The sequence below is a fragment of the Elephantulus edwardii genome, unplaced genomic scaffold (genome assembly GCF_000299155.1).
Source record: "Elephantulus edwardii isolate Elephantulus edwardi_28Jun2011 unplaced genomic scaffold, EleEdw1.0 scaffold00072, whole genome shotgun sequence".
In the NCBI taxonomy this organism is placed as follows: Eukaryota; Metazoa; Chordata; class Mammalia; order Macroscelidea; family Macroscelididae; genus Elephantulus; species Elephantulus edwardii.
In genome coordinates, this window is record NW_006399822.1 from 3,351,640 (window position 1) to 3,377,439 (window position 25,800).

Sequence of the window (25,800 nt, forward strand, 5' to 3'; positions counted from 1 at the left end):
ATCATCTCCATCACTATCATCATCATCTCCATCACTATCATCATAATCTCCATCACTATCATCTCCATCATCATCATCACCATCATCTTTATCACTATCATTGTAACTTTCAACCTGCTACCATCACCTTCACCACCACTGCAGCCATCTCCATCATCATCATCATCATCATCTCCATCTTCATTATCATCTCCATCATCATCATCACCACCATTGCCATCTTCTCATCATCATCTCCATCTTCACTATCATCTCCATCTTCACTATCATCTCCATCATCATCATCATCTCCATCTTCATTATCATTTCCATCTTCACTCTTCCCACCACCATCATCATCATCAGGTAGTGGGATAATCCGAGATTTTTCCTTGTCTCACTTAATTTTCCCCCTTCTGCAATGAACCAGCATTACTTGTTCTTGTTAAAAGGGGGTGACGCGTGGACTGTGAGGGGCACAGGGCTGAGAGGCTGCTGCAACCTGGGCTGCCTTTCTGAACAGATGAGATTCTCCACATGACTGACGGGGCTGTGTCTGGCAGGACCTGGCAGGCCCCAATTTCTCTCACGTGTTGGCAGGCTTGCCATCTGACCTGCATGGCACCTGCCAGCAGGCGCAGTCAGGTCTGGGCAGGACCCACGGAGGCTAGAGGTGCCTGGCTCACGGTGGGCGGGGAAGGGGCAGCCTGGCTGACCGGGTTGGAGAGGAGCACTGCTAAGACTGCTGGAGTAGGGGATCCAAGCTGTCATCTGTGGGTGATACTGCACCATAAGCAATGAGACTTGAGTGGTAAATGTGAAGTATTGAGGTCAAAGCACCCCCTAATGGGGTATGGACCCCCCAATTCAGAGAGAAATGTCACTCTCCCCGGAGTCTGGACAAGGATGGGCTTAAGTGCTTCTGACCACAAGGGACCAGGGGCTTCAGGCTATTGAGGTCTTCTTCCTCCTTCTTCACTTGATCAGGCTGGATTGTTGGGGGAGGCTCAGCTCCTCTCCTCACTCCGGGGTCTCTGTGGCCCATGCGGAATGTGATTCCATGCTTAGAGTGAGTCAGAGAAGCTGCCATCAGTCCAGTGATGGCGTGTTAGCCGTCCATGGCTGGAGCCTCGGGATTCAAGCTGCAGATTCCCTGAATGGTGTGACCTCGTGGGAGTGGTTTCAAAGCTCCCCCTGCCCTTCCTTCACAGTTCATGCCCCAGCATCGTGCTGGGAGGTGTTCAAGGGCGGAGAAAAGGACACAGATCGTGCCCTGAAGGAGATGATGGTCCAGCAGGAAGATGACGTATTGTTAGGAATGGATCACCTGCGGATGGGGGAAGTCATCCTGAGAGAGAGATGCTGAGCTGGGAACTGTAGGAGGCCTAAGAGCTCAGGGAGAGCCAGAGAGGTGGGCACGCGGCACAGCAGAGCAGAACCCAGGGGGAGTGAGGACAGAGGGGAAGGAGCACAGGCCGCAGGGCCTGAAGGGCCAGGGTGGAGTAAAGGCAGCCTTGGCAGCAGGGAGACAGGACCAGGCCTGCATTTTGAGCTGACTGTGGGAAGGGTGAGGGCAAGCACGGGCTGGGACTGTGGCAACTGTCCCAAGGATGAAGGTCACAGCCACTTCCTGTCCCCAGAAGAGATGGGAGCAGGGGAGGAGCTGAGTGCCAAGCTCCACTGCTGGGAAGGGCTGCTGACGGTCAGGGTTCCAGAAATGGCACCTGGTCTTCTAAGGGGTGCACCAGCACGCCCCCTGCACTGCTCAGCAGCCCTCATCTCACTTCCCTGCAGAGTGTGCTCCCCAAGAAGCCTTTGTCCACAATCATGCCACCTCTTGCTTAAAGCACCCTGATGGCTCCCTTATATTCCAGTCAAGTAAAAAGCCTGCAGGCCCCGCAGCACGCACCGCTTCCGTCTTGCGCACACTGTGTCCTGTCACCCGTCTCACACACACTGTTCTTTGTGGAATACACATCGCTGCTCACCCTCCTGCAGCCTCTCTGCCTTCCACAGGCTTGCTGCAGTGTATTCACGCCCTGCGTTAACCTCAGTGCCCCCAGGACTCTTGGGGTCTCTGTGGACTACCTACGGATCCAGATCTGAGAGGATCTTGGGTTCCTGGAGAGCCCTAGTCTCATGACAAGCACTTTTCTGAGTCAGAAGAAAGAAGAGGCAGACACAGGACAGAGGTGAAGACGGCGGGTGATGACAGACAGGGACCCGAGTGGTGCAGCCGCAAGCCAAGGGATGGCCAAGGCCTCCAGGATTGGGGAGAATCCAGGAAGGATGGGGTGCTAGGAGTGGGGAGGTTCCAGGAAGGCCCCTGGCCTGCACCTCTGGAGGGAGCTCGGCCCTGCCTACACCCCGCTCTCAGGCTTCCAGTGGGAACTGTGAGAGAGTACATCTGTGTTGTTTTAGCGCCTGGTTACGGTAATCTGTTATGCCGACAGAGAGAAATGGGAGCCAGGAGGGATTGTGGGGGTTACCCCACCCCACGGTGGCCTGATGGAGGATGTCCCTCCCCTCCACACCTGGGTCTCCACTCAGTGCTGGGGAGACACAGGCCTTGGAAGGGCGGTGCTGTGGGCCCTGCTGTTGCCATCTCCCTGGCAGAAAGACCCAGGTGCCGTGTTTGCCAAGGACGGAGCTGCACCAGGAAGAGGAGCATTTGGGTCCCTGTACTTGACCTGGCCTTCCCTGGGTTGTGACCCAAGGGCCCAGTAAACTGAGGCTGGGCTCTGCCTGGGCCTTGTGCACCCCACACCAGGAAGGACCCCGGTCTGGAAGGAGAAGGGCACTGGGCTGGGTAAACCTCGAGGCTGCCCTGTACTGCCTACAGCAGTTGGCCTTTGTGTAAGGAAGGGGGGTCTTGTGTAGTCTCTGGGGACGGACACTGCTACCCCATAGGGCACCCTACTCTGGTGGTCAGAATACACCAGCTGCTCAGAGGAAGATGGGAAATCTCGCTTGCCATTTACCATTTACAGCCTCGGAAGCCCAGTGGAGGGTCAGCTAGGTGTCAGTCCTGACTGGATGGTGATGAGAGTTGTGGTCCTGGAGGGGCAGAGGTGGGGAACACACAGGGTGTTCCCAGAGTTAAGTATGTTGGGTACTCAGGGTGAGGTGTACCCCGGCCTCCACTCCAGGCCTGGGGGTATCATGGGCAGGTTCTAGTTGGGGCGTCCCTTGAGACCTGGCGGGACTGGCCAGTGATGCTCCCTGTCCAGAGTTCCAGCACTTTCACAGATCACACAACAAGCGGGGCGCAGTACCAATGCCCAGAGTTCCAGCATTTTCTCAGATGACAGGGCAAGCAAGGGGCAACGCTGGTATACCCCTCCCTGTCCCCTGGTCCTTTCTGGACCCTCGTCTCCTCTCCAGGCCCCCTCACCAACCTCTCAGACCTCCCAGCTACGGCTCATTCCTACCTGGTGGTGGATGGTCTGGTGTGGCAGGGGTGGGGATCCCAGCCGGAGGAGGACAGGCTTCTGGGGCTGGCCCTCCCCCGGGGACCCCCCCACTGGATGTGGCAGCTGGGGAGGGGGAGAGGCACGGGCTGGATTGTTTGTCACATCATAAAGTCCTGCCCTCTCTGGCCTGGCCAGTGGGGACAGGCAAGCCGAGCCGGGGGTCTGATGAGCTCAGTGCCTCCCTTTTCCTGTGGCTCCACTGCTATCCAGTCTCAGTGGTGACATCTCCAAAATGGACACAACTTAACAGGTGAGGCAGAGGAGAAAGGAGTGAGTGTGGAGGAGGGGGTCCCTGCAGCCAGATGCTCCGGAACTCAGGGAAGGGGCCACACCTGGGTGCTCAGGGTACCCTCTGCCTATGTGGCCCCGGCAGAGAGCATCTGTCTCCTCTTCTCACCTCCTGGGGTGGGCTGGTAACTGCTGGGGGCTGGAGTGGGGTGAGGGAGTGAGGGAGAAGGGGGAGGTGGATGCTGGGGGGGCGGCCACTACAGGCATCTGCTCTCAGCCACTTCGCAAAAGGGGAGGCTGCAGGGTCCAGGGCCCCTGGGTTAGAACTTTAGCTTTGCAAACAAGGCTGTTTCCAGGTTGGTATCGACTGGGCCTCATGGCTCAACTGTCCACCCAACGGTATTCAGACTATCCAGATGCACTGAGGGAGCAGGCGTTCCTCGGAACAGCCAGCCACAAGAGATGACAAGGGCCACATTGCCAGGGAACAAGCAGATGTGACTTGGGCAAAGTGCAGCCTGAGAGCTCCTTAGAGCAAGGATGGCGCACCTGCATCTCACGTACTGTGGATGTGTTATCAGCAAGGGCTGGGCCCTGGAGAAAGACAACATGCTTGGTAGAGCAGAGGGTCCGTGAAAAGGAGGAAAACCCTCTACCAGCGGCTCCAGTGGGCTCGCACACAGCGGACAGGGGCAGATGGCACAGGAACAGGTGGGGTCTTCTTCCGTTGCACATGAGGTCACACTATGAGCCGGAGCCAACGTGGTGACACTTGGCAACAGTGATAAAGTCCAGGAAGGAAGAGACAGGAAATAAGGAAGAGTGGAAATGGGAAGCACAGGGGAGAGCTGGGAGGAGTGCTGTCACTCTGCGGGGACTGGCTACAAATGGCTGAACACAAAACTAATCTCCAACTCCCACTCAAACGATAATTCAAAAATGAAAAGGAAGGTGCGAGAGCCTGGTGGCACAATGGTCAAGCGCTCGGCTGCTGCTCACAAGGCTGGCAGCTGGACATCCGCAGCATCTCGGCAGGATGGTGAGGCAGGCAGTCTGCTCTTGGAAGGATCACAGCTTTGGAAACTCTCTAGGGACAGTCCGACTCTGGCCTTTAGGGTCCCGTGAGCCAGCACTGATCCAATGGCAGTGGGTTCGGCTTGCTAATGTTAAAGGAAGACTGAGGATGAAGGTGAATCGGTGCATTTAAAGTATGGCGCTGGGAGGAACAGTGACTGGACGGTGGGTGGGCGGCCGGAAGGAAGGGCCGATCAGTTCTAGCAGGAGCACGACCCAGAGGCTGCTTTGAAGTAGAGTGTGGCCACGGCTTCGGATGGACCCATGGCTAGAGGAGGACATCAGGCTGGCAAAGCAGAGGGTCCGAGGGAGGGCCAGAACCCTTCCGTAGGTAGACTGATGCACCGGCCAAAAGATCGGGCTCTGGCATCTCAGTGCCATGACAGTGAATCTTATTCAGTTACATAGAGCCAGCGTGACAGCAACTATCTACCTCTCTTCTTTTCTGAGACAGGGAGGGAGAGAGAACAGGCAGTATATCTGCCTGGAAGGCTGCAAGGGTGAGGTTCCCATCCCATTAGGTTCTGCTGGAACTCCTGCGTATCAACAAGTGCTGCCTATGTGGGTGCTGTGATATAACATGTCAGTGACTGAAGACTGGGGTAGCTGAGCCCTCAGCTTGGTGGGCTTGAGAAGTGCTTCTCTGCCTGAACCAAGAGCTTCAGAGCCCTAGCTCCAAACAGCCGCGTGGCTGCCCCTCCCAAGGCGACTGTGGCTGTGACTGGAGCCTCAGTGGGGTGGGGCAGCCTCACTTCTTGTTGCATGCATGGCCTCTGGGGACTCTGAGTCAGGTCCAGATGGCTGAACACGCGTGGTCCAAGTTGACAAGGCACGAAGTGGTCAGAGATGTGGCACTGCCATCTAGTGGGCACATGGGGGCACCGTGCCACCAAGTGCTGCAGACAGATCTGCAGGAGGAGCCCTGGGGGCATGGTGGTTGAAACACTTGGGCGCTGACCCCCAGATGGGCACCTGAACCACCGGCTCCACGGGAGGAGGCAGAAGCAGTGTGCTTCTGTAGGGATGGGAAATCCTAGGGGAGCAGCTCTCTTCTGTGCTATGTTGTTATGTGCCATCGAGTCGCCTGCGACTCACAGCGACCCTATGTACAACAGCCCTAAACCCTGCTCTATCCTGTGCCAATATTATTGTCCCTGACACTCCAACCCCTATTACCCCAGTGACTGAATCGATCCATCTCATCCAGGGTCTTCCTCTCCTGTGCTGTCTCTCCACCCTCCCAAGCATGACGTCGCTCGCTCTGCAAGCACTGGTCCCTCCTTGCAACATGTCCAAAGTATGTCAGACGAAGCCTCAGAATCCTTGCCTCCAAGAAGCTCCCTGGTTTCACCCTCTCCAGGACGAACCTGTTTGTTCACCTAGCAGTCCATGGCATATTCATCACTCTTCTCCAGCACCACAGCTCAAAGACATCGATTCTCCTTCTCTCCTCCCTAGTCATTGTCTAGATCTGATGCATAGCAAGTGATTGCAAAGACCATGGCCTGGATCAGTGCTATAGGGTGTCCTAAAGGCAGTGCTGATGGCCTAAGTTAAGAATTGCGCTGCAATCTCAAACACACGTGGTTCGTAACCACCAGCGGCTCTGCAGGAGGATGGACACTGTCCTCCCCTGTGAGTTACTACCTCTGAACAACCACAGGAGGGTCAGCTGTGGGTCAGTTCTCACTTGATGGCAGAACAACAGAGCTGAACTGGAACTGATTGGAGGACAGGGGATCTGAGTTGGGGGTCTGCAGGTTCCAATCTGAGCACCTGACATTTACATCATCAGAATTGTCTGATCCGAGGACAGTGGCCCGAGAATCATGTATCTCCAGCCCTGGCCCTGTTACCCCTGCAGGATTCCCTCCTCTCCCCTTGTTCCAGAAGAAGGCTGGCCAGGTCCCTGTCCCCTTCAGTCCTCTTCCAGCCCTGGGAGGGACAGCTCTGCAGACCAGTGTTCTGGCTTCTCCTCTGAGAGCCAAGTGACTGTGGGCTCCCAGGTCCCCCCACTTCACTACTGAGCTCATCAAATTGAGAATGTGCTGTGTGGGTCACAGGAATGGGGGTAGATGATGCAGTAGGTCCCCATGAAAGCTGGAACCCGGATCAGGGGGGCAGCAGACCCCGCTATGTGTCCATGCCCTGTGAGGCCTGGGCTGCCCTACACCCGATGGGGCAGAGGTCTGGACTCTCTAAAGGAGGTGCCCCATTGCTGGGCTTGGGCCCTCACACTGACGGTGCTGACTCCAGAGGAGATCCAACCAGATCCCAGCCCTGGGCAAGCCTCAGAGAGTCCGTACACTTGCCCACCTCCTGGCCACTCAGCAGGTTACTCTCAGACCCTCTCCTCCGTGTGGTCAGATGGAACAGTGCTCTGGCCTCTGGGAGGGGGACACCGTTCCTGCAGCAGATCAGATTCGTGGGGAAAACACAAGCTTTGCTGCCCACTCAGCCTGCTGGCCCGGCTTGGCCCCTCAAGGGCTGCTCAACCCTTTCTGAGCCCCAGGAGACACCCTACCTGGCGCAGGATGGGCGCGAGCGTCCATGGCAAGCTCTTTCCTTTTCTCCTGCCCGATGGTAAAGAATAGGGGGAGACCAGGAACGCAAGGGCATCGTGGGACGCAGCTACAGACTGAACAGGAGCCTGAGGCCAGGCTGCAACGTCACTAATGGCTGAGGACGCAGGAACGTTCCTGGGCGCAGAAGGAATTGTGAGGCAGCCTGTCAGCCAGCAGCAGCTCGAGTGAAGCCGGAAGGGCGAGGGGCCAGGGAAGCCGTGACTGGAGGTGTGACCTACAGCAGCAATGCAGGAAGTGGACACACTGTGGGACAGAACCATGATCAGGGGGTAGTCGCCACAAACTACTACTCAACAATGATTGTCAGCAGCTTTGGTTTCTAAGAACAGATGCCCAGACAGACTTCAGATCCCAAGGAAAGCCTTTAAAGTCCAACTAAAATATCATAATGAGTTGCATTCTCCATTTCAGTCAGAAATACACCTTACACTTAAATTTCCAGCAAAGCCCAACGAGCTCAGACTCACGGCTAGTCAGAACTGACTCACAGCCGCCCTGCCACTGGACCACCCAGCTGGAAATCACAAGGGAGGAGATTGCCATTGGAGCCTCTGCCGGATTTGAACCGCTTGGCCTCTGGGTAAGCAGTGTCATTTCCTAATGACCAGTCACAAGAGCTCCCCTCAAGACCAGCTGTTATTATTTGGTGCCACCCAGTCAACATGGTAACCCCATGAACGACCAGTCAGGACCCTGTCCTCTCTCTCCTGTGCCATCCTCACAACCTCTGGTATCAGCCCACAACACTAAGAGCTTCTTCTCTCGTTAAGCCACGTACCACGTAGGAGGCCCGAGGAGTATGAACACTTGGCTGCTAATGGAAAGGCTTGGAGTCTGAGTCTCCCTGGTTACATCTCAGAAGAAAGGCCAGCTACCCGCTTCTGTTGGAAACCCGGGGAACACGTTCTACTGTGACAAGATATGGGGTGTCTGAGAGCAGGACCTGACTGGTACAGGGGAGGAACCGGAAGTGGCCTGCCTGGTACTTGGGATTCCAGGCTCTGGATGACCAAGGGATTGAGGCCTGCAACTCCTGCTTCCCCTTGACCTATCACTGAGGACTGGCAGATCCAGAGGGCGGGACTGTGGGAGAGAGGGGCAGTGGGGCAGCTCAGTGCGTTCAGGCCTGAGGCCCCAGCACCAGCTGGACAGGCTGGAAGGCAGGTCTGAAAGTGGAGTACCACTCAGCGAGCAGGGCCTGGGCCGGTGGTGCACAGGGGAGCTCAGCAAAGCCGAACTGAAAGGCTGGTGGTTTGAACCCACCAGCCACTTAATGGGGAAACAATGCGACAGCTGTTTCTGTGAAATACTACTGCCTCGGAAGCCGTAGAGGGCCTTTGCTTCGTCCCACAGGCTCACTGGCAGGTGGACTCCCTGCATGGCTGTGGGTTTGCTCTCCTAAAAACAGCGTGAAGGAGAACTTGCAGGTCAGCACAGCCTAACGGAGGGCCACTGTGAGAACGACCAAAACGTGACCGAGACACAAAGGGAACACGTGCTGCTAGAAAAGTAGCACTGCCGGACTCACTGGGTGCAGGGCTGGTACCAGCCTTTGTGGAACGCACGCTGCCTGTGAGGGGCAGAAGAGCGAGGCGAGGATGGCCTCGGCCCGCGTCCACCTTGATGTGTGTGCACACATTAGGAGAATCTGAGGCAGTGGAAACGGAGGGTTCAGGGCCTCGTCGCTTGGTGTCCTGGCATATAGGGATTGCTGGCAGGTTAACTCCTCTCATTCCAGAAGATAAAATAAACCATGAAGCCCAGGAGAAGGCTGGCACGCACGATACCAAGGGTAGCCACCCGCAGCTACAGCACCCAAGGAGACTGCATGGGAGGGGGACAAAGAGGAAGCGTGCAGCGGTCACTACCTGGTCTGTCCACCAGGTCACAAATGACAGCTTCAGCTCGGCCAGCAGACCTGTCACCACTGGCCATCCAGGAGGCTGTAACTGCCATTGTCCAGGTGACTGCCCAGACCCCAGGTGTCCACGCCTATCAGGTCACATACAATGACAGTTCAGGAATGAGTGGATTCTGACTCACGGACTCCTCATCAGGAAGGACTCAGATTCTGACTCAGAACAGCTCAGGAAAGAGCTAGCTGGAAGCGCTCAGGGAAACACACATCCCACAGACACACATGGACCCCACATATCACAGTCTTAGCTCCCTGTGTTGACACACATGCACAGCACGCCCCCCTCCCTTCTCCTTCCCAAAGCCCCAAGCCCCTAGCTCTCCTGCCATTCTGCATGCCCCTCTGAAGACCTGGCCTCGTCACAGGGCAGCCCCACGTCCAGACCCACTGACGTCCCGGATGGACTAACAGACGCCAACACAATGGTGTCAAGTAACCGTTTATTGATAATGGAACACACTGTTCTTTGCCTGACAGTTCATCATAAACCCAATGGCAGTGATCTTCACCAGAAGCCAAGTGATGCTCCAAGCAGCAGTTACTCACCTGCTCAGTCCCTGATCATAACCCTGTCCAGACTTCTGGAATCTTCCAGCAGGACCAGCAGACTGCAGCGTAGCCCAACTCCCTTTGTCACCAGCAGAGGAGGTGGTTATATCAACTGTCTGGGGTTCTTTTCTACAAGCTCCAATGAAAAGTCTCTGCTCTCCTGGGCTCCTCGCCTGGTCCATGGATGCAAGGAGCCAGGTGGGAGGTGAGGGTGGGCCGTGGAAGTCCTCGCTTCCCCACCCCCAGCCCGAGGGCTAGCACCGCTGCCACTGTGCCCACCACGTCCTGGCACTGCACGCTTCCTGTGCGACCAGCGGGAAGGAGAAAACTGGGATCTTCCTCCACCGGATGAGCCCTCCAGGACTTGCCTCGTCCAGGAGCCCTGTCCAGGTGTTAGACCTCCTGGGCCACCATGTGGCCAGGCCTCTCACAGCTTGCTGTTCTTCTGGTGCTGGGCCACCAGGCTGAGCACCTGCTCGGAAGCCTTGATGTGCTTGGAGCCCAGGTAGGCGGTGCTGTGGGTGGCCGTCTCGTCCAGGTAGTAGCGGTAGTTGACCATCAGGCCGCAGGAGCCGGTGATGCCCTTGGGGCTCAGGTCGCCCAGCCAGTTGATGCGCCAGAGCACGGCACCGTTCTGCAGGTGGAAGTTGGCCACAGGGTTGAGGGCGTAGCCACGGTGCTTCTCGCCGTACAGGTACCAGGCGCAGAGGCGGGTCAGGGGCGCCTGCAGTGCCCGCACCACCTTCTCCGACTTCACCCACTCGTGGCCACTCAGCACCGCCTTGAGAGTCTCGTGGACGGGCCCACCCACGGCTGCTGCGATTTCCTGGGCCTCGGAGTCGGAGAAGAGCTGGCTGTGCCCGTGCTCCTTCTGGGAGCTCAGCTGGCCCAGGAGCCACTTGGTGAAGCCGGGGATGGGGGACAGGCTGGAAAACGCCCCCAGCTGCGGGAACTCCCTCTGGGGGTGGGGGGAGGCAGAGAGGAGGACACAAGGCAGAAGAGATTCAGCAGGGAGGTCACAGGAGAAAACCCCCAGCCCCCCACTCACCAAGCGTGGTCTGGGCAGGCCACGTGCTCATCGACAGAGCGACAACGCTGGACACACACTTCTCTTCCTCATTCTTTGGCATGGCTAGGACCTGAGGCCAGTCTCTAGGAGGGGCTGCACCCCACTGACATGGATACATGGCCTATGAGCTGGACTTGCCAAAGCTGAACCTTGGAGTAGGGTCAGGCACCCATGTACTCAGCGACGGTAGACAAGAGGAGTGCGTTATCCAGTGCCATTGATTGACTTGATGTAATTATCTCACATGTTGTAAATCCTCACATCAATAATGCTGGATACAGGGACCAGGCTGCACACCGGGAGTGGACGGAGCACATCATCTGGACCTCACTGAGACCCTCCTATACCCAGACGTGAGGGCCTTCCTCCAACAGCTGACAAAGGGAGAAAGCCTTCCCCTAGGAGGGTCAGCTACGTGTCAGCTCCATCTTCACAGCACACAACAATAACAGAGCTGGCACCTGGAATGTGGACTTGCAGCTTTCTAAACTGTGAGAGTACACATTTGTTTGTCAAAGTCACCCCCTCATAGTATTCCTGGTGGGGCAGAACTAGACTACGGCCCCGAGTGACCCACTAGCAAAATTTCTGCTTCCTGTCCCTGCCGCCCTGTGCTCAGATAGGTCAGCTCCAAATGGCAAAATACTGCCATCTGGAGACCAGCCCAGTCCATTGATGTGGGAGGTAACAATCCCACCGGCTACTCTGGGCAGCTCAGGCCTCAGGGACAACAGTCAAAGGTGGGAGCTCCTGTACTGTCTGTGGTGACAAGTCGCCGTCACTAAGGGAAAACTGGCTCATATTACACAGTGGAGGTGGGAGACCATGTTGGAGTCCAGAGACCTGTGAGGTGGTCTCAGCTCTGCACTGCCTGTCACTCAAGTCAATGCAAACCACAGGAAGCCAACCTGACATGATACTAGACCTTCAGGAGTGAAGGTCAGGGTCAGCCCACCAGGCCACGAACCAGTGAGCTGAGGTGCTTGCCAAGGCAGAGAGAACACAGAACGGGCGCTGAAGAAGGCAGTTCTAAGTGGTTATGGCCTTGTGACCTGCTGCAAAAGCAGCCACTGTTAGTTGTTACATGCATTCCATCTTTGTTTAACATGCACCTACATGCATGCGTGCACGTACATGAAGATACAGATGGTAAATACTTCCTCCCTCATCCCTTACTTAAAAACATTAAATACAACAGGGATGGGACATCTGTGGTCGTACACTGTATTTCGTTAATGTAAAGTATGGCTTCATAATGATCTTAACTAGAGGTCAAGTTTGGCTTAAGGAGATGCACATAAATGTCAGGATTCTCAATATTATGCAACTATCTTCCATCCTGTGATCTGATGGGAGGGGACTGCCTGGCACATGGAAGTTCTGGTAAACCTCTCTGTTCTTGCCATGTGGGCCAGGAGCCTGCCACCCAACCTGCATATGTTAAGACTCACCAGCTCCTGCCTTCTGTCTGGCTGCTGACAGTGGGGTCACCAGTCCCTGGGGCCTCCTGCCTACCGTACAGACCTGGGCCTGCCAGCTTCCTCACTGCAGAGCCATCACTCTGAAGACACCCTTTCCCGTGTTTACAGAGAGCTCCCTGTGTTGTTAGAGACTTGGTTCTGAGACTGCACTCATAGTGCACCGAGATCCCGTCTAAGGCAGCATGTCAGTGCCCAGGCCTGGAGGGAGACTGGGAACCTCACAGCTACGAGGTGCTTTCAGAGGACAATGCCATGGAGCAAGTTACGTAGACACAGCCACCCTTCTTCCCTTCACACTATGGTCTAAACGGTCACCCGGATGGAGGAAGTCCTGGTGTGTATGGGGGGAGGCAGCTGGGTGTGTGTGGCAGGATTAGGATGACCTCCATCACCCAAACTGGACACAACAAAGTGAAAGCAGGTACTGCTAGCAATGACCATGGGGCCCCATGAAGGCATCTGAACTGTCCTGGGCACCCAGGACAACAGAGAGCCTGGAGGCTCGGTGGCGCCCCTCCAATCTCGGAGGAAGTGCCAAGGAACATCTGGCATTCTCTACTCCTTCACCTTTGGTTCCTGTCTCCACATCCTGAGCCAGAGGGAAGGCCAGCAGGGCCGATGGCCAATTAAGAAACCCAACTGTGACAAGAGTCTGGAGCATCTGAGAGACGGTGAGGACGCACATGACAGGGCGAGGTTCCAATCTGCTATTCGCAGCGTTGCTCTAGGAAACCCGACATTTGCCAGGTTCCTCAGTGCGCAGGGGCTGGACTCGAGCCAGGTGACCAGAGGTGAGGACAGATGGGGCGTTGGCCTTTGCCACACTTACCTGTAGCTCCTTTATGACACGTTTGATGAGGAAGGTTCCCAGCTCTACGCCCTGCAGGCCTTGCTGGGCCAGGCTGATGGAGTAGAACATGGCGGCGACAATCCTGTTCTTGTCCTCCGTCTCTGAGGAGGGGCACTCCTTCACGATGGCCTGGAAGACATTGACAAGGAGGGCTCACACCTCAGCCCTTCTGCCCAGTCCAGAGGGGAGTCTCACGGCAGGGGCGCTGTTCAGGGTCAGATTCCTCAGAGCCAAACGCCTTGGCTCTATTTACAAGCTCTTCAGAGGTAAGGATTTCCTCCCCCACAAGGCTGTAGGCTCGTTAGGTATCTTTACCATCTTTTTTTTTTTAAATTTATTTTATTTTTATTATTTGTGTGTGTACAGGAGGAGATGGTTCCTCCTTCTCCAGCAAAGCATCTGGTGGATTTGAACTGCACACCTCTGGGATTGCAGTGCAGCTACCATCTTGACATTAGCGTGCAGATGCTGTTGAAGTGTAATCTGTGTCCGTTTTATTTATTTATTTTAAAAATATTTATCAGGCCTTCGTGCAAACAGAACCTTACCTAACACTGCACAGCTAAAGATAACTCACTCGACCTTTGTTCAGAGAGCACAAATTCCTTTCGTTTCTCTGCAAAGATCAACCTTTTCCACCCTCTAGATATTTTCTAAACCCAGTTCCGTGTAGCTTCATTTACGTGTTTTTATGACTTTCTTCTGCACCTTCCTGATGCTGGGGCCCACTCTTGTCCTCTCTCAATGGAAATACGCAGAAATATGAGAAGGTGGCTCGGGCTGGAGGGTGACCTGCCCACCACCCTGCCCTGGGTTGGTGGTTGACGGCCAGCCCAAACCTCTGAAGGTCTCTTTCTAAAGCCAACTAGCAGGAGGCTACCGAGTAGTTTGCTTTAATGCAGACACAAATGGTTTACTTTTATAAAAAAATACTATAGTGTTTTCAGTGAAAGTTCACAGTTTAGGGTCCTATACCACAACTGCTAACCGCTACACGAATTGTTCAGCCACACTGGCCCTGTCCGTTGTGCATGGACATTGTTGTTCCCACCCTGGCTGCTCCATTCCCAGTCATCTAGCTTCCTTCCCATTGGTGCTTTCAAGGAAGTGCTGACTGTGGTCTCATTACAGGTAATTTTTTGAAGGAGCATGGTACTCAGCATTTTTGATATTTAGTGAGAAAATGTGTTACTTAATCACAAGGACTAGCTTACACTGGGAGAACCCATTGAAATAACCTAGAAGGGACTTTGCCACGGATGGTTGGGGGGGGGGGAAATAGCGTGTCCACAGGCTTTCTGAAACTGCTGGTAATGCAGGTCTGTGAATTTCCCTCTCCACTTCCAACTTCAGCAGACTCTGAGGGGGCTCTGAGACCACCCTCACCCCCCGCCAGTGGTCAGGACATGCTTGGAGGAAGATGAGGAGGTTGGCTGGAGCTGGATTCAGGTGAGGACTCCCGGAATCCAACCCGAGGCCTTAGGCCTGCTTCATGCTTTGGAGAAAAGACTGGCTGGGGCTTGGTTTAAGGGGTAGAGTCCCCTCTGCTTCACCTCTACTGTGCAAGAATCCAGTGCATCTATGGGGCAGACCTCTCCCAGCCCACCCACCCAGCAGCACCAGCACGGGGCCACAGCTTCCTTCTCAATCAGCTGCCTTTCGGAACTCCCTGTCAATATTTCACACATGCTCTTCCCTCATCTGACCTGGTTCCTGTCACGCATCTCAGTTCCTGTCCGCATCTCAGTCACCACATCCAGATGGGGCTCCCTTCCCAGATTGCCACACACCACGGGGCTACATTCAACAACCTAACTTCAAAGGCCCCAGATCCCAGAGCCATGTTTTTCGAAAGCCAGGGCCGCGCTGAGGATCAAGGACACCCAGTTAGCCTTTCCCGGCCGGGCGGCTGGCTCCCACGTACCTGGATGTTGCTGGTGACCTCGCTGGTCAGCGCCACGTGAAGCACCACCAGCGGCTCCTCGGGTGTGGAGCAGTGTGAGAAGAAGTAGCACCGGCGGTAGGGGCCCACACGCCGCTTGATGTCCATCCAGCTCCTCACGGGGTGCACAGCCTCAGACCTGGGGGCAAAAACGAGAGACGTGCTCAGGACCTTCGTGGATCCCCAGTCACCTCACTCCCCAAAGCCTCAGCAGCGCTCCTACAGACTCCATGCCACAGACAACAGGCAAAGGAAGCGATTTTCACGGGAAACAGCCGACGGGGTGGAATCACGGTCAATGGCCGTTTCACACTGAACCGTGTTCTGGTTTTTCAATCCGGTGCCGGAGGAGTTTGGTCCTCTTGGGAAGCACCTGTGCCTGCGATTTGAGTCTCACAGACCCAGCCAAGCTTTTCATCGCTGAGGCACCAAGCCTTTGCAGGCCTGAAATACAGTGGGTCTCATTCTGTCTGTCCAGCTTCCCCGTCTGACCACTACCTGGTGGTCAGCCCTCGGAGTCTGCACTGTTCTCTAGTGTGAGAGCCTCAAACTGGAGACCCCACCTGGTAACAGGGAACGTGAAGACCCTGAGTGATCAGCGCATCTGGCACAAGCTGTGTCCCTCCCCAGGTAATGCAAACAGCAAAGTGCTTTGCTGTTAACAGAAAGGCTGGAGGTTCAAGCCCACCCAGAGTCACTTCAGAAGAATGGCCTGGTGAGCCACTGTAGAAACAGTCAGTCCCTGAGAACCCCCAGAGCACAGCTTTGCTGACACACGGATCGGTGTGCGCCAGCGCCAGGCAATTGCTACTTTTTTGACAAGTCTGTAAATATGGATAATACTGTCACTTTAGGGAGCTCTGGTGGCCTAGTGGCAAGAAGGTGAACTGCAATCCTGAAGGCACGCAGTTCAAGGCCACCAGCAGCTCTGCGGGAGAAGGATGGGCAATCTCCTCCCTTGCAATAAATTGCCTCTGAAAACCCACTGGAGGGTCAGCCGTGGGTCTGCTGTGGCTCTATGGTACACAACAACAGTCACTTTAGAGACTTCTTTACAGGAGACATTCTAGGACGAAATGACAGCACTTTAATTACTGATGTAAATAGAGGGTGCAGACAATTTGCACCACACAGAGGACGGGGCGTGGGGAAGGCCCAAGCATGTATGCTTCTTTTTGACAACCAACTCCCACCTTCTCCTGGGAGCTGATGCCATCTCCCAGCAAGCCCACAGAACAGAGCAGACGTGACCACAGGGCACCAAGGTGGGGGGTCTTTAATCCACTATGCCACCAGGACTCTTTTTGCTTTTAATGTGAGGGTGTAAATAAGACCCCTGAGATGCCCATCCCTTCTCCATGACCTTGGAGCAGCTGGTCCAATCATGTCTGAGGACAACGGAGGAGTGCAGCAGGCTGGCTGGGAGATGCACGGGTTGGGGGTGTCTGTGGCTGCAGCCCCATCTGGTGTCAGGAGCAGGGTGTGGATACTCACTCACTGATCTTCTGCAGCACCTCGCACGGGGAGTGCCAGGTGACCCGCTCGAGGTTGAGGAAGCCAGAAGAGAACCACTCAGACAGCATGCTCTTCAGCACCCCGTCCATTTCCTGCAAGGAGACAAGGCGCCTTCAGATCGCAGCTGAGCAGCCCACCTTGGCCACAAAGAACGCAGGACGGGGCGGAGAGGATTCCATGTCTGGAGCTCGTGGGTGGCTGGCTGATGAAAAATCTGGAAATGGGCAGCAGTGACGGGAGCACAATATGCTGACCGACCATAGTTACGGGCAGTGGACAGCACAGTAAACAAATGCTGGAACAGCAAACACCTTGTTCTATACATTTTATAGAACACATGCGTGTGTGCACATGAGAAAATGAGTGGGAGATACAGATGCACAAAACTCACAATCGCAAAAATGAGGCTTACTGGTCTAACGGACGGGTGGAACCCCAAGACTATGGCCCCCTCAGATGTTGTTTGATCCTGGCACTAAACTCACTCGTGTGGTTCAGCTTTAAGCAAGCAGTGTTGTTATGTACCAGAGCTGACCCTCTCCAGCAGCTTTTCAGAGACGGTAACTTGCACAGGAGAATGTCTTTCTCCTACAAGACACCAGGTAGATCTGAACCTCAAAACTTTGAGTTGACAGTACAACTCCTTACCACTAGGCCACCACCAGTAGGAATCCCCAAAACAAATAAAAAGACACACTTTTAGGGTAATCAGTAACACCGGGGAGGTACTCACTTGTTAGAACAGTCAATCACACAAGAGCAAACGCAGTATGTGTCCAGTGAGAGCTTTCAGAAGACACAGAAAGGGGTAGGATGAATGCAAACCAGAATCACAGGGAGGGAGAGGGAAGAACAATGTTTTAATGTGGGGTCTGTAACTAATGCTACAAATAAAAATCTGTATGAATCATTGAATAGAAAAGCTGTTCTCTAAATTTTCACTGACAGCACACGCACACGTGTGTGCACCCCCCTCCCCCCGGCACCACACACCCCAGAGAGTGTCTGCTGCTGTGAGGTGTTGTCAAGCTCCTACCAGAGACCCTGTGAGTGACAGATTGAAACCCTGCCTTGGCTTGCAGCCTCACGTCCTCTGCTGTGCCCGTGGTCACTATGTTAACCCATTTAGTTGAAGGTCATCCTCTTTTTTTGCTCATTCTCTACTTTTTCCAAACATGATGTCATTTGCAAAATTTTCCTCCCACACACCCAGAGTCGCCACGCCCCCCCAAAAATGATGATGGAATGCAAGATGAGTAAAGGGTTCCTTCTGCAGCTTTTCCTGACGGACAGCTCTGATCAGTTCGTCTTCACATCTTCTGCCATTTGGGCTCTGTCATTTTACCCCGTATGATGCCAAATGGGAAGGTCTGAACTAAGCTGTCTAAATCAACCGTGTTTTGCTTCACTGACCACAGTGACCAGACAGTGAATTAGCACCCAAGGTGCCCCATAAGGGCCAGGTGGCCACGGGTGGCCGGGGTCCAGCAGGCAGCCATTTCAAAGCCTCGTAGGTAATTGGTGAACTGGTAGCATTTTTTTTTAACTTTTAATGTAACTCATCGGTGTTGAGTTGAAACGTGCTCACAGTTGATCAACCCTCCCTGAGGTGTGTGATGCTGTAAAGTGTATGGAAAGCACTTCCTAACCGTCTCCCTACGTGTCACTGGTGGACGGATACAGACTAATAAAGAGGCTCGGACTCTGGGTTAACATCATTCCCTCCCAACTGTGCCACCAGGGCTCCCTTTAAAAACCATGTTGTTACAAACCGTTAACTTGGCACAAACCCACAGCTGACCCTCCATTAGGTTTCTAGAGCAGTGACTCACACGGGAAGAGACAGACCATCTCTCTCCCACAGAGCCACAGGGAGAGCCGCACCACATGCCTCTGGGTTGACAGTGTTACTCCTCACCAACAAGCTACCGAGTGAACACAAAATAACGTTCTCTCTCACAATCACTGCACTTTAGACTTGACGAAAGAATCTTACTCTGGTTTCACGTACCTTATTTCCAAAAACGACCTGATTAAATTTTGTCATCAATAACACACCCACACTGAAACTTCTCAAGTGAGAATGTAAAGAGGTCAAGGTGGAGAGGAGGAGGGGTGCAGACCCATCAGCAAGGCTCAAGGCTTTCTAACAGCGAGGCTGGAGCAGAGCAAGATTCTGAGAGCAGCAGATGGCAGCCCGCTGTCTCCAGGAGCTGTTCCTCCTCTTTGAAAATTCAGAGTAGCCCCACTTTTCAGCGAGCCACACAGCTATCCAGGACAAAGATGGTAATGCATCCAGGGCTGTCCAGACGCTGTGCAGTGAGTGAAAAGCAGCGGTGGCGTGGGGCAGTTTCTGTGAACCTTCCTGAAAGGCAGCTGGGACCTGCCCGTTGCCCATCTTCTCTGTTCTTCCCTCTCAACTTCCAGGCTGGAACTTGAGGATGAAGGTTCCTGAGAGACGATAACAAAGCAGACATCGGGGTCCCTGAGGGTACCTCAGAGCAGAATCATCCACAGCCCCAGGCTGCTGGCCACAGCCCTCCCCGTGACACTCTATTATTATCCAAACCACTACCAGTTTGCGACTCAACAGATGGACTACGTACTAGCAGAACTGAACTGGTACCGACTGATATAAACACTGTACGTCGGGTACAGAACTGACGTTTTGACTGGCTGTGTAAAGATCACACAGAACATAATGGGAGAGCTGAGTAAGGCTGTAACCCTCACAGGGTCTGTCCACACTGTGAAAGCTGAGGACTGAGAACTGGCCTTCTGAGAAACACTGCAGGTGCGGCACTGTCAGCCCAAAGGCTTGCTCCGTCCGGAGCAGTGAAACACTGGAGTGCTGGCCCAGACCACAGGGACACCATGACTCGCGGGGAAACTGGGGAAGTAAGCTAGGGCCAGCGCGAAGGAGCCCCAAACGCCACAGCCCCACTTGACCCAATGGGCAGGCACTCCTGAGGGCTCTCCTCAGGGGCCATGCAGGGACAGACAGATGGGCCTCGACCTCGGAGGTGCTCACAGTCTGATGTGTTCTATAAAGCAGAACTCAGGGACGCAGCTTTTATTAAGGGCTGCTGCAGGGACTAGACAATGACCTCGGAGGCTCCTATGAACTGTGGGGTCCCCGTCACAGTGAATCTCCTCTCCTTTCCTCGGCTCTAGCTCTTCAGAGCAGACGTCATCTCAGATTCATTCCTCCAGTTCCCAGAGCATCCAGTGACATCTTCCACATGGAAGACGGTTCGTGACGGGTTATCATCAGATGGGACAAGGAAAGGGTGGAAGGATGGAGCTGGAAAGTGGCAGGGGAAGACAAAAGTCAACGCAAAGCTGAGGTCTATAAACTCTGCTGTCCTTCATTCCAATGGTCTGGACTTGCCTGGGATTCTCACAGCATCTACTGGGGACCGTGGCCCTTGCTGCAAAGAATGCAAATGGAGAAACACAACCTCGAGTTCTCCTGCTGCTCAGACCGCTCTGCAGTTCATTTGTGCCCCATATTCCACGGTCCTCGGATGCCAAGCTGGGCACTCCTGCATCCAGTGGTCAGTAATGGACCAGCTGGGTCCCGGGGCATTTTCATTCCTACCTCGGCACATCTGTGCTAGGAAAAGGCCAGAATGACCCGGGTTCAGGGCTACTCAGGGAAAAGGTTTGGTTAGTGCAGGTTCCTCACTGCCAGGCCCCCAGCATCCTTGTTCTATTTTCAGCTGTTATAAAATGTGACACTGGAACACGAGCACTGGGAATCCAGGGGAAAGGTCAGAAGTGTCTGCTGTTTAGCTCCAACCTCGGCGGCAGCCGTAGAGGCCAGGAGAGGGCTTGAGGTCTCAACACGCAGGTGGCAAGGCAGCTGGCCACAGGTAACGGAGGCAAGGACTCTGGCGTCATCTGGACTCATTCAGCCATCATCCAGTGACCAGATGAGATGCAAAAACAGAGGTCAGAGAGTACTTAAAAGCAAGTCCTCCACGTCACAGTCAAGAGAGTGACCCCACTCCTGGCCTGCCTGAGCTCATCCACTCTCCACAGCCTGGGGTGGGAGGGCTCTGAGGGTACGCAAGTCCAGAGGCAGTGAAGGTTACTGTTCCCACATCAGCCCCACATGAGCCCTCGAGCCAAGGATCCTCAAGCACCAGCTCGCAGTGTGGGAAAGCACAACTCAGGTGTGACCTCTGCCAACTCCCCTCAGTAGAGGCCCGGCCTGGCTCTGGAGTTTAAGGAGTCCCTAGGAGAGAAGAGAAACTTCCTCGGACTTAAAATACCCCAGAAAAGTGATCTGGCATGGTGGTCACATGCTACAGCGTCCTATCCTGGGTGCTGTTCTAAAGGCAAGGTCAGTTTTCCAGATTCTTCCATTGGCCCCATGACCACAACCCTGGGCCAAAGCACAGGCCAAAGGAACTGTGCCTGACCGCCACAGAGCAGGTTTCAGCAAAGCTCCACACTCCCTCTTCCTTACGGCCTTTCTCAGAGGGCAGCAGCTGGCCTTGAGCCCAGGGACTTGGCTAAAACCACACAGCTAACCTGCTAGCCAGGTCCCTCCCTGCCTGCTCAGCGATCCTCCTCGGTACCCGAACCGACCTGGAAACCCTCAGGTCAGTTCCTCACCACGGTGACCCAGGTCACAGAGCACAGCTGCTCCACAGAACTTTCCTGGCAGGATTACTTATGCAGGCGGCCAGGCCTTTCTTCTGAGGCACTGTCAGTTACGTTTCAACTATCACTCCTAGTTAGTAAACACCTGTTGCCATCAAGTCAATTCTGACAGTGACCCTATAGGACGGAATCTCTCTGGGAGCTGACTGTCACAGCTGTCCCCCTCGGATGACCGATGGCCTTGACCCTGACTCACCAAGACCCTCCAGCAGGGTGCCGTCATCTTTACAGGAGGAGGCTGCCCATCTTTCTCCTAAGAGAGATTGGTGGAATCGAACCACCCACCTTTCAGTGAGCAGCCTGTTATGTCACATACTACACCACTAGGGAAACCTCAATATCCTCTAGCATAACTGAAACCGACACTGCCTTGGTCAGCAGGAGCCCTGGTGGCTCAGTGGGAAGAGCTCTGGGCTGCTAACAGGTGTGAACCCACCAGCTGCTCCACAGGAGACGGACACGGCGGTGTGCTTCCATAAGGACCTGCAGCCTTCACCAGCCGAGGGCCAGTTCCGCTCTGCCCTGTGGGGGAGCTCTCAGGGACCCACTCAGTGGTCTAGCACAGATCTTTTAAGCGCCCCAGGACCTCCACTCTGGCCCCTGTTCTGTACATGACATGGAAGCAGCTTATAGCTTCATACCTGCCACTGACAGGAAGAGTGTCTTTGCATCCATGCGACTCAATGAGGCCTGCGACAGGGTCAGCTCAGGACCTGTCAGCTCAGGACGGAGCCTGCCAGTGGCTCAGTCCCTGCACACAGCCAACACATCCAGGGGCAGGGAGCTGCAGGCAGGATGTGCATCAGTAGATATTCATGAGGAAGCAACCTGGAGAAGGGGGTCACTGAAGGTGTGGTCCTGGATGGCTGGTGTGCCCCACAAAAGCCACAGGAAGGCCTCAGAGCCGTGATCCTGGCCAGCAAGACTGGCTGATGGGGAAGATGTGCTCCCTGGCTTGGGAAAACTCAACTCCTAGGGGGTACCAGTCATGAACCACCTCAGTTGGTAACCAAGGGGCTGAAGGTTCGCGTCCAACCAGTGGAAACACCAAAGAGGCCTGCTGGGTGACCTGCCCAAACCGGCCACTGCAATCTTCCGGAGCACAGCCTGCTGACACCTCCGGGAAGTAACTGTATGACAAGTCGCTTAAAAGTGGAAACTGTGGAGAGTCTCCGAAGGACAAAAGAATCACAACTAGGGCACATCAAACTTCAGAGCAAAACGAGGTAAGACCTCCATCAACTAACTGGGCTGTCTGCTTCAGGTGACCCTCAGTTCTGCAGACAAGGCGAATGCTAAGGAGACTAGGCTGACGTCTGAGCCCACCAGCTGCTCTGTGGGAAAAAGTGTGGTGGTCTGCTCCTGTCCAGATTCACAGCCTCTGTCCTGTCGGGTCACTATGTGTCAGAACGGACTCCACAGCCGGGGCTGATGTGCTGAGGATAAAATGAGCAGGTGAGTAGGATGCACTCACCGCTCCCTGCTATGGAGAGGCGGGTGGTTAAGAGCTCTTCTCAGGCTAGCATGAGGATGTGAGGGCAGGGACCCTGGAACTCAGGTGCTGGAAGTTATTGTTCTGCGGGTGGGTGAGACCCCCTAGTTCTTTATTTTTTTGTGACCCCCCCCAGTTCTGACACTTCTGAGCACGAAGAAATGAATTCCAGAGACCCTGCCAGGGATCACTGGCCCCGGACTCAGGGGAGAGTCCACCTGACCACAGACCAAACCCAGCCTCTCTAGAACAAACAGTGGATGTGCACCGCCGTGTCAGCACAGGTGGGAGGTGAGCTATTCAACAGAGAAGGAATCCACCACAGATGGGCCTGGGCAAGTAGCAACTGTGGGTTCTCGGGGGAACCCTGGGGAAGCCATGGCTGAAGGTGTGTGGTCCTACACAAGATCTAACAGAACAGCTGTTGTTAGGTGCTGTTCAATCAACTGAGACTCACAGTGACCCTAGGAACAGATCTGAACCCTGTCCCAGCCTCACCATCTGACACACTCGAGCTCATCCTAACAGTCACATATCAATCCACAGCACCAAAGGTCTTTCTCGGAAACTCCACTTTTAAATAAATCACCACCTTTTTACTGTTCTAAAATTAGACTCTCGCAATCCCAGAGGTGCACGGTTCAAATCCACCAGATGTTCTGCTGAAGAAGGAGGAACAATCGCCTCCTGTACCAGTCAGATCCAATTTGATGGTACACACATAAAAATAAATGAAAAAAAAAATTAGACTCTCATCCTTGGTTATACCCAAACTTTATATATCTAAAGAGCCCTGGTGGCACTGTGGGTTAAGTGTTGGTAGGCTAACAGGTTGGCTGCCAGAACCCATCAGGGAGAACGTGGAGGCAGTTAGCTCTTGTAAAGATTTACTCCCTACACTCACCCCTTAGACTAGCCAAGCATATAAGGTCAAAAAAGGGCAGGATGGAGGATTAAGGGAAATAAGAATCACAGAGAAGAAGTAGGAAGTGCAGTTACTGAGGATACTGTAATTAATATTTTAAAACAAAAAATAAAAAGTTGAATGGAAAACCAATAAAGAAAACAATTTACAGCCTCAGAAACTCAATGGGACAGTTACACTGTCTGTCCTGCAGGGTTCCTGTTAGATGTGAAGGGAGTGGTGTATTCATGGGGGAGCAGTGGTTAAGGCTAAGCAGTCAAGAAGGCAGCAGTTTCTGCCCCCACCACACCACTCACAGCACGCTGGTGATGCTGTGAACAGAGGCCGATCTGAGTAGGGATCAGCTGTTTTCTAATCTGGAATCTTGGACACATGATCACCCATCTATTTCTCTGACTGTGAGAGGGGATCCAGGAAATCCCCAGGGCAGCAATCCAAGCACTCAGCTGCTAACTTTAAGTCTGAGGTCTGAGTCCTTGCCTTGAAGAAAGGCCTGATGGTGCTAACCCCACGCAGTGTGGCTCTGCTCGGACACACAGGGGCCACGCTGAGCCAGAGCTGCTGAGGCGATTGGTTTTACAAGAAAATATACAGCTCTTCCCCTCAAGAGTAAGGCGGTGAATGGGGAAACCAAACACCAACGTGAGAAGCTGTTCAAAGGCCCAGAACGTAAGCGCTCAGCTGCCCAGTTTCAAGCCAATTACACCTCTTCACTGCATGTCAGAAACTTCCTGAAATATAGGACTTGTTGGTCAGTTAAAAGGCAAGTTCACGGTCTCTTCACATGGGATACTAACAGTGTGATGGTGGGTGTGGTTGAGTTGGTGCTGACTCACAGAGAGGCTGCACAACAGAATGAAGCACTGCCCAGTCCCTGGCCATGCTCGCTGCTGAATGGGAGCCCACTGGTGCTACCAGCAGCAGCAGTCAACTCTGCTATGTTAAGAGGGAGCTCTGGTGGCCCAGTGGTAAGGAGCTGCAGTGCCAACCCAAACGCATGCAGTCTGAATCCCCCACGTGTTTGGCAGGAGAAAGATGGGCCATTTTCTTCTATGAGACTTACGGCCTCTGACAGCCCACTGGAGGATCAGCTACAGGTGGTTCCGACTGATGGTACCTAGCAACATGTTAAAAGAGTTTCAGAGCCCTGGTGGCATAGTGCCTGTAGGGTCATGATGCTAACAGTAAGGTCAGTGGATAAGGAACTGGGGGGGGGCGCACTGCATGCCCCATATTCATCATCACTTAACAATATTTGCAACTGAACACACCCTCTGTGCTAATTAAGCTCTGATTGCAGCAGGAAGTGAACTTGCAATCGCCCCGTCTTAAGGTGGAAGCCTGGAAGCGAGCACCCAGCCCTGACCTGCAGCCAAGAGCCCAGGAAGCCTCAGGGCAGGTGGTGACCCGACGTGCTGGCCACCTTCGTGCCTCTCACAGAACTTTCTAGCACAGTGTCTTGCGAACACAAGGTGGACGTTCACGTGACTGTGGCCAAGGCCTCTCAGATTCCTGGCCAGGCCGACAGGTGGCCGGCTCGGGGCTGGCTTTCACGGCGAGCACGTCCGCGGCGCGCCCGGGCTGGATGTTAAGCGCACGCAGCGCGGGCAGGGCCGCACGGGGCCACTGCAGGCGGACGACGCACAAGCCCCGCGGCCCGGGGTGGACGCGGCGGCCGCTTACCCGCACGTGCGGCCCCTCCACCAGCTTGAGGCTCTGCGCCTGCAGCAGGTCGGCGCGCAGCTGCACCAGGAAGCGCACGCCGCCGTCCAGCTTGCTGATGTGGTGGAAGAGGCCGCGGTAGCGCGGCACGAGCGCGTAGCGCAGCCGGTCCTCGGCCAGCAGCAGCACGGCCGCCTCCCGCGGCTGCTGGCGCAGCTGGAGCACGCCGGCGCTCTGCTCGGCCACCTGGCCGTGGTCCACGCCGAAGCCCTGCGCCAGGCGGCTCAGCAGCTCGGCGCGCTCGGACACCTCGCTCAGGCCGCCGTAGAAGCTCACGAAGTCGGCGCACTGGCCCTCGGCGGGCGCCGGCGTCTTCTCGCGCAGCTC

General features: G+C 54.7%; 1 protein-coding gene across 1 annotated transcript in view; it reads right to left on the bottom strand.

Moving 5' to 3' along the window:
• Positions 1 to 10,233: 10,233 nt before the first annotated feature.
• MLYCD (malonyl-CoA decarboxylase) overlaps positions 10,234 to 25,800 on the bottom strand; it is a 15,746-nt gene continuing 179 nt past the window's right edge. Inside the window, exons 2-6 of the mRNA XM_006888880.1 lie at positions 25,435 to 25,797; positions 16,643 to 16,755; positions 15,131 to 15,287; positions 13,186 to 13,335; positions 10,234 to 10,764 (exon numbers count right to left, since the gene is read on the bottom strand). Coding sequence (XP_006888942.1) covers positions 10,234 to 10,764; positions 13,186 to 13,335; positions 15,131 to 15,287; positions 16,643 to 16,755; positions 25,435 to 25,797 — 1,314 coding nt within the window. The remainder of the gene's footprint in view (positions 10,765 to 13,185; positions 13,336 to 15,130; positions 15,288 to 16,642; positions 16,756 to 25,434; positions 25,798 to 25,800) is intronic.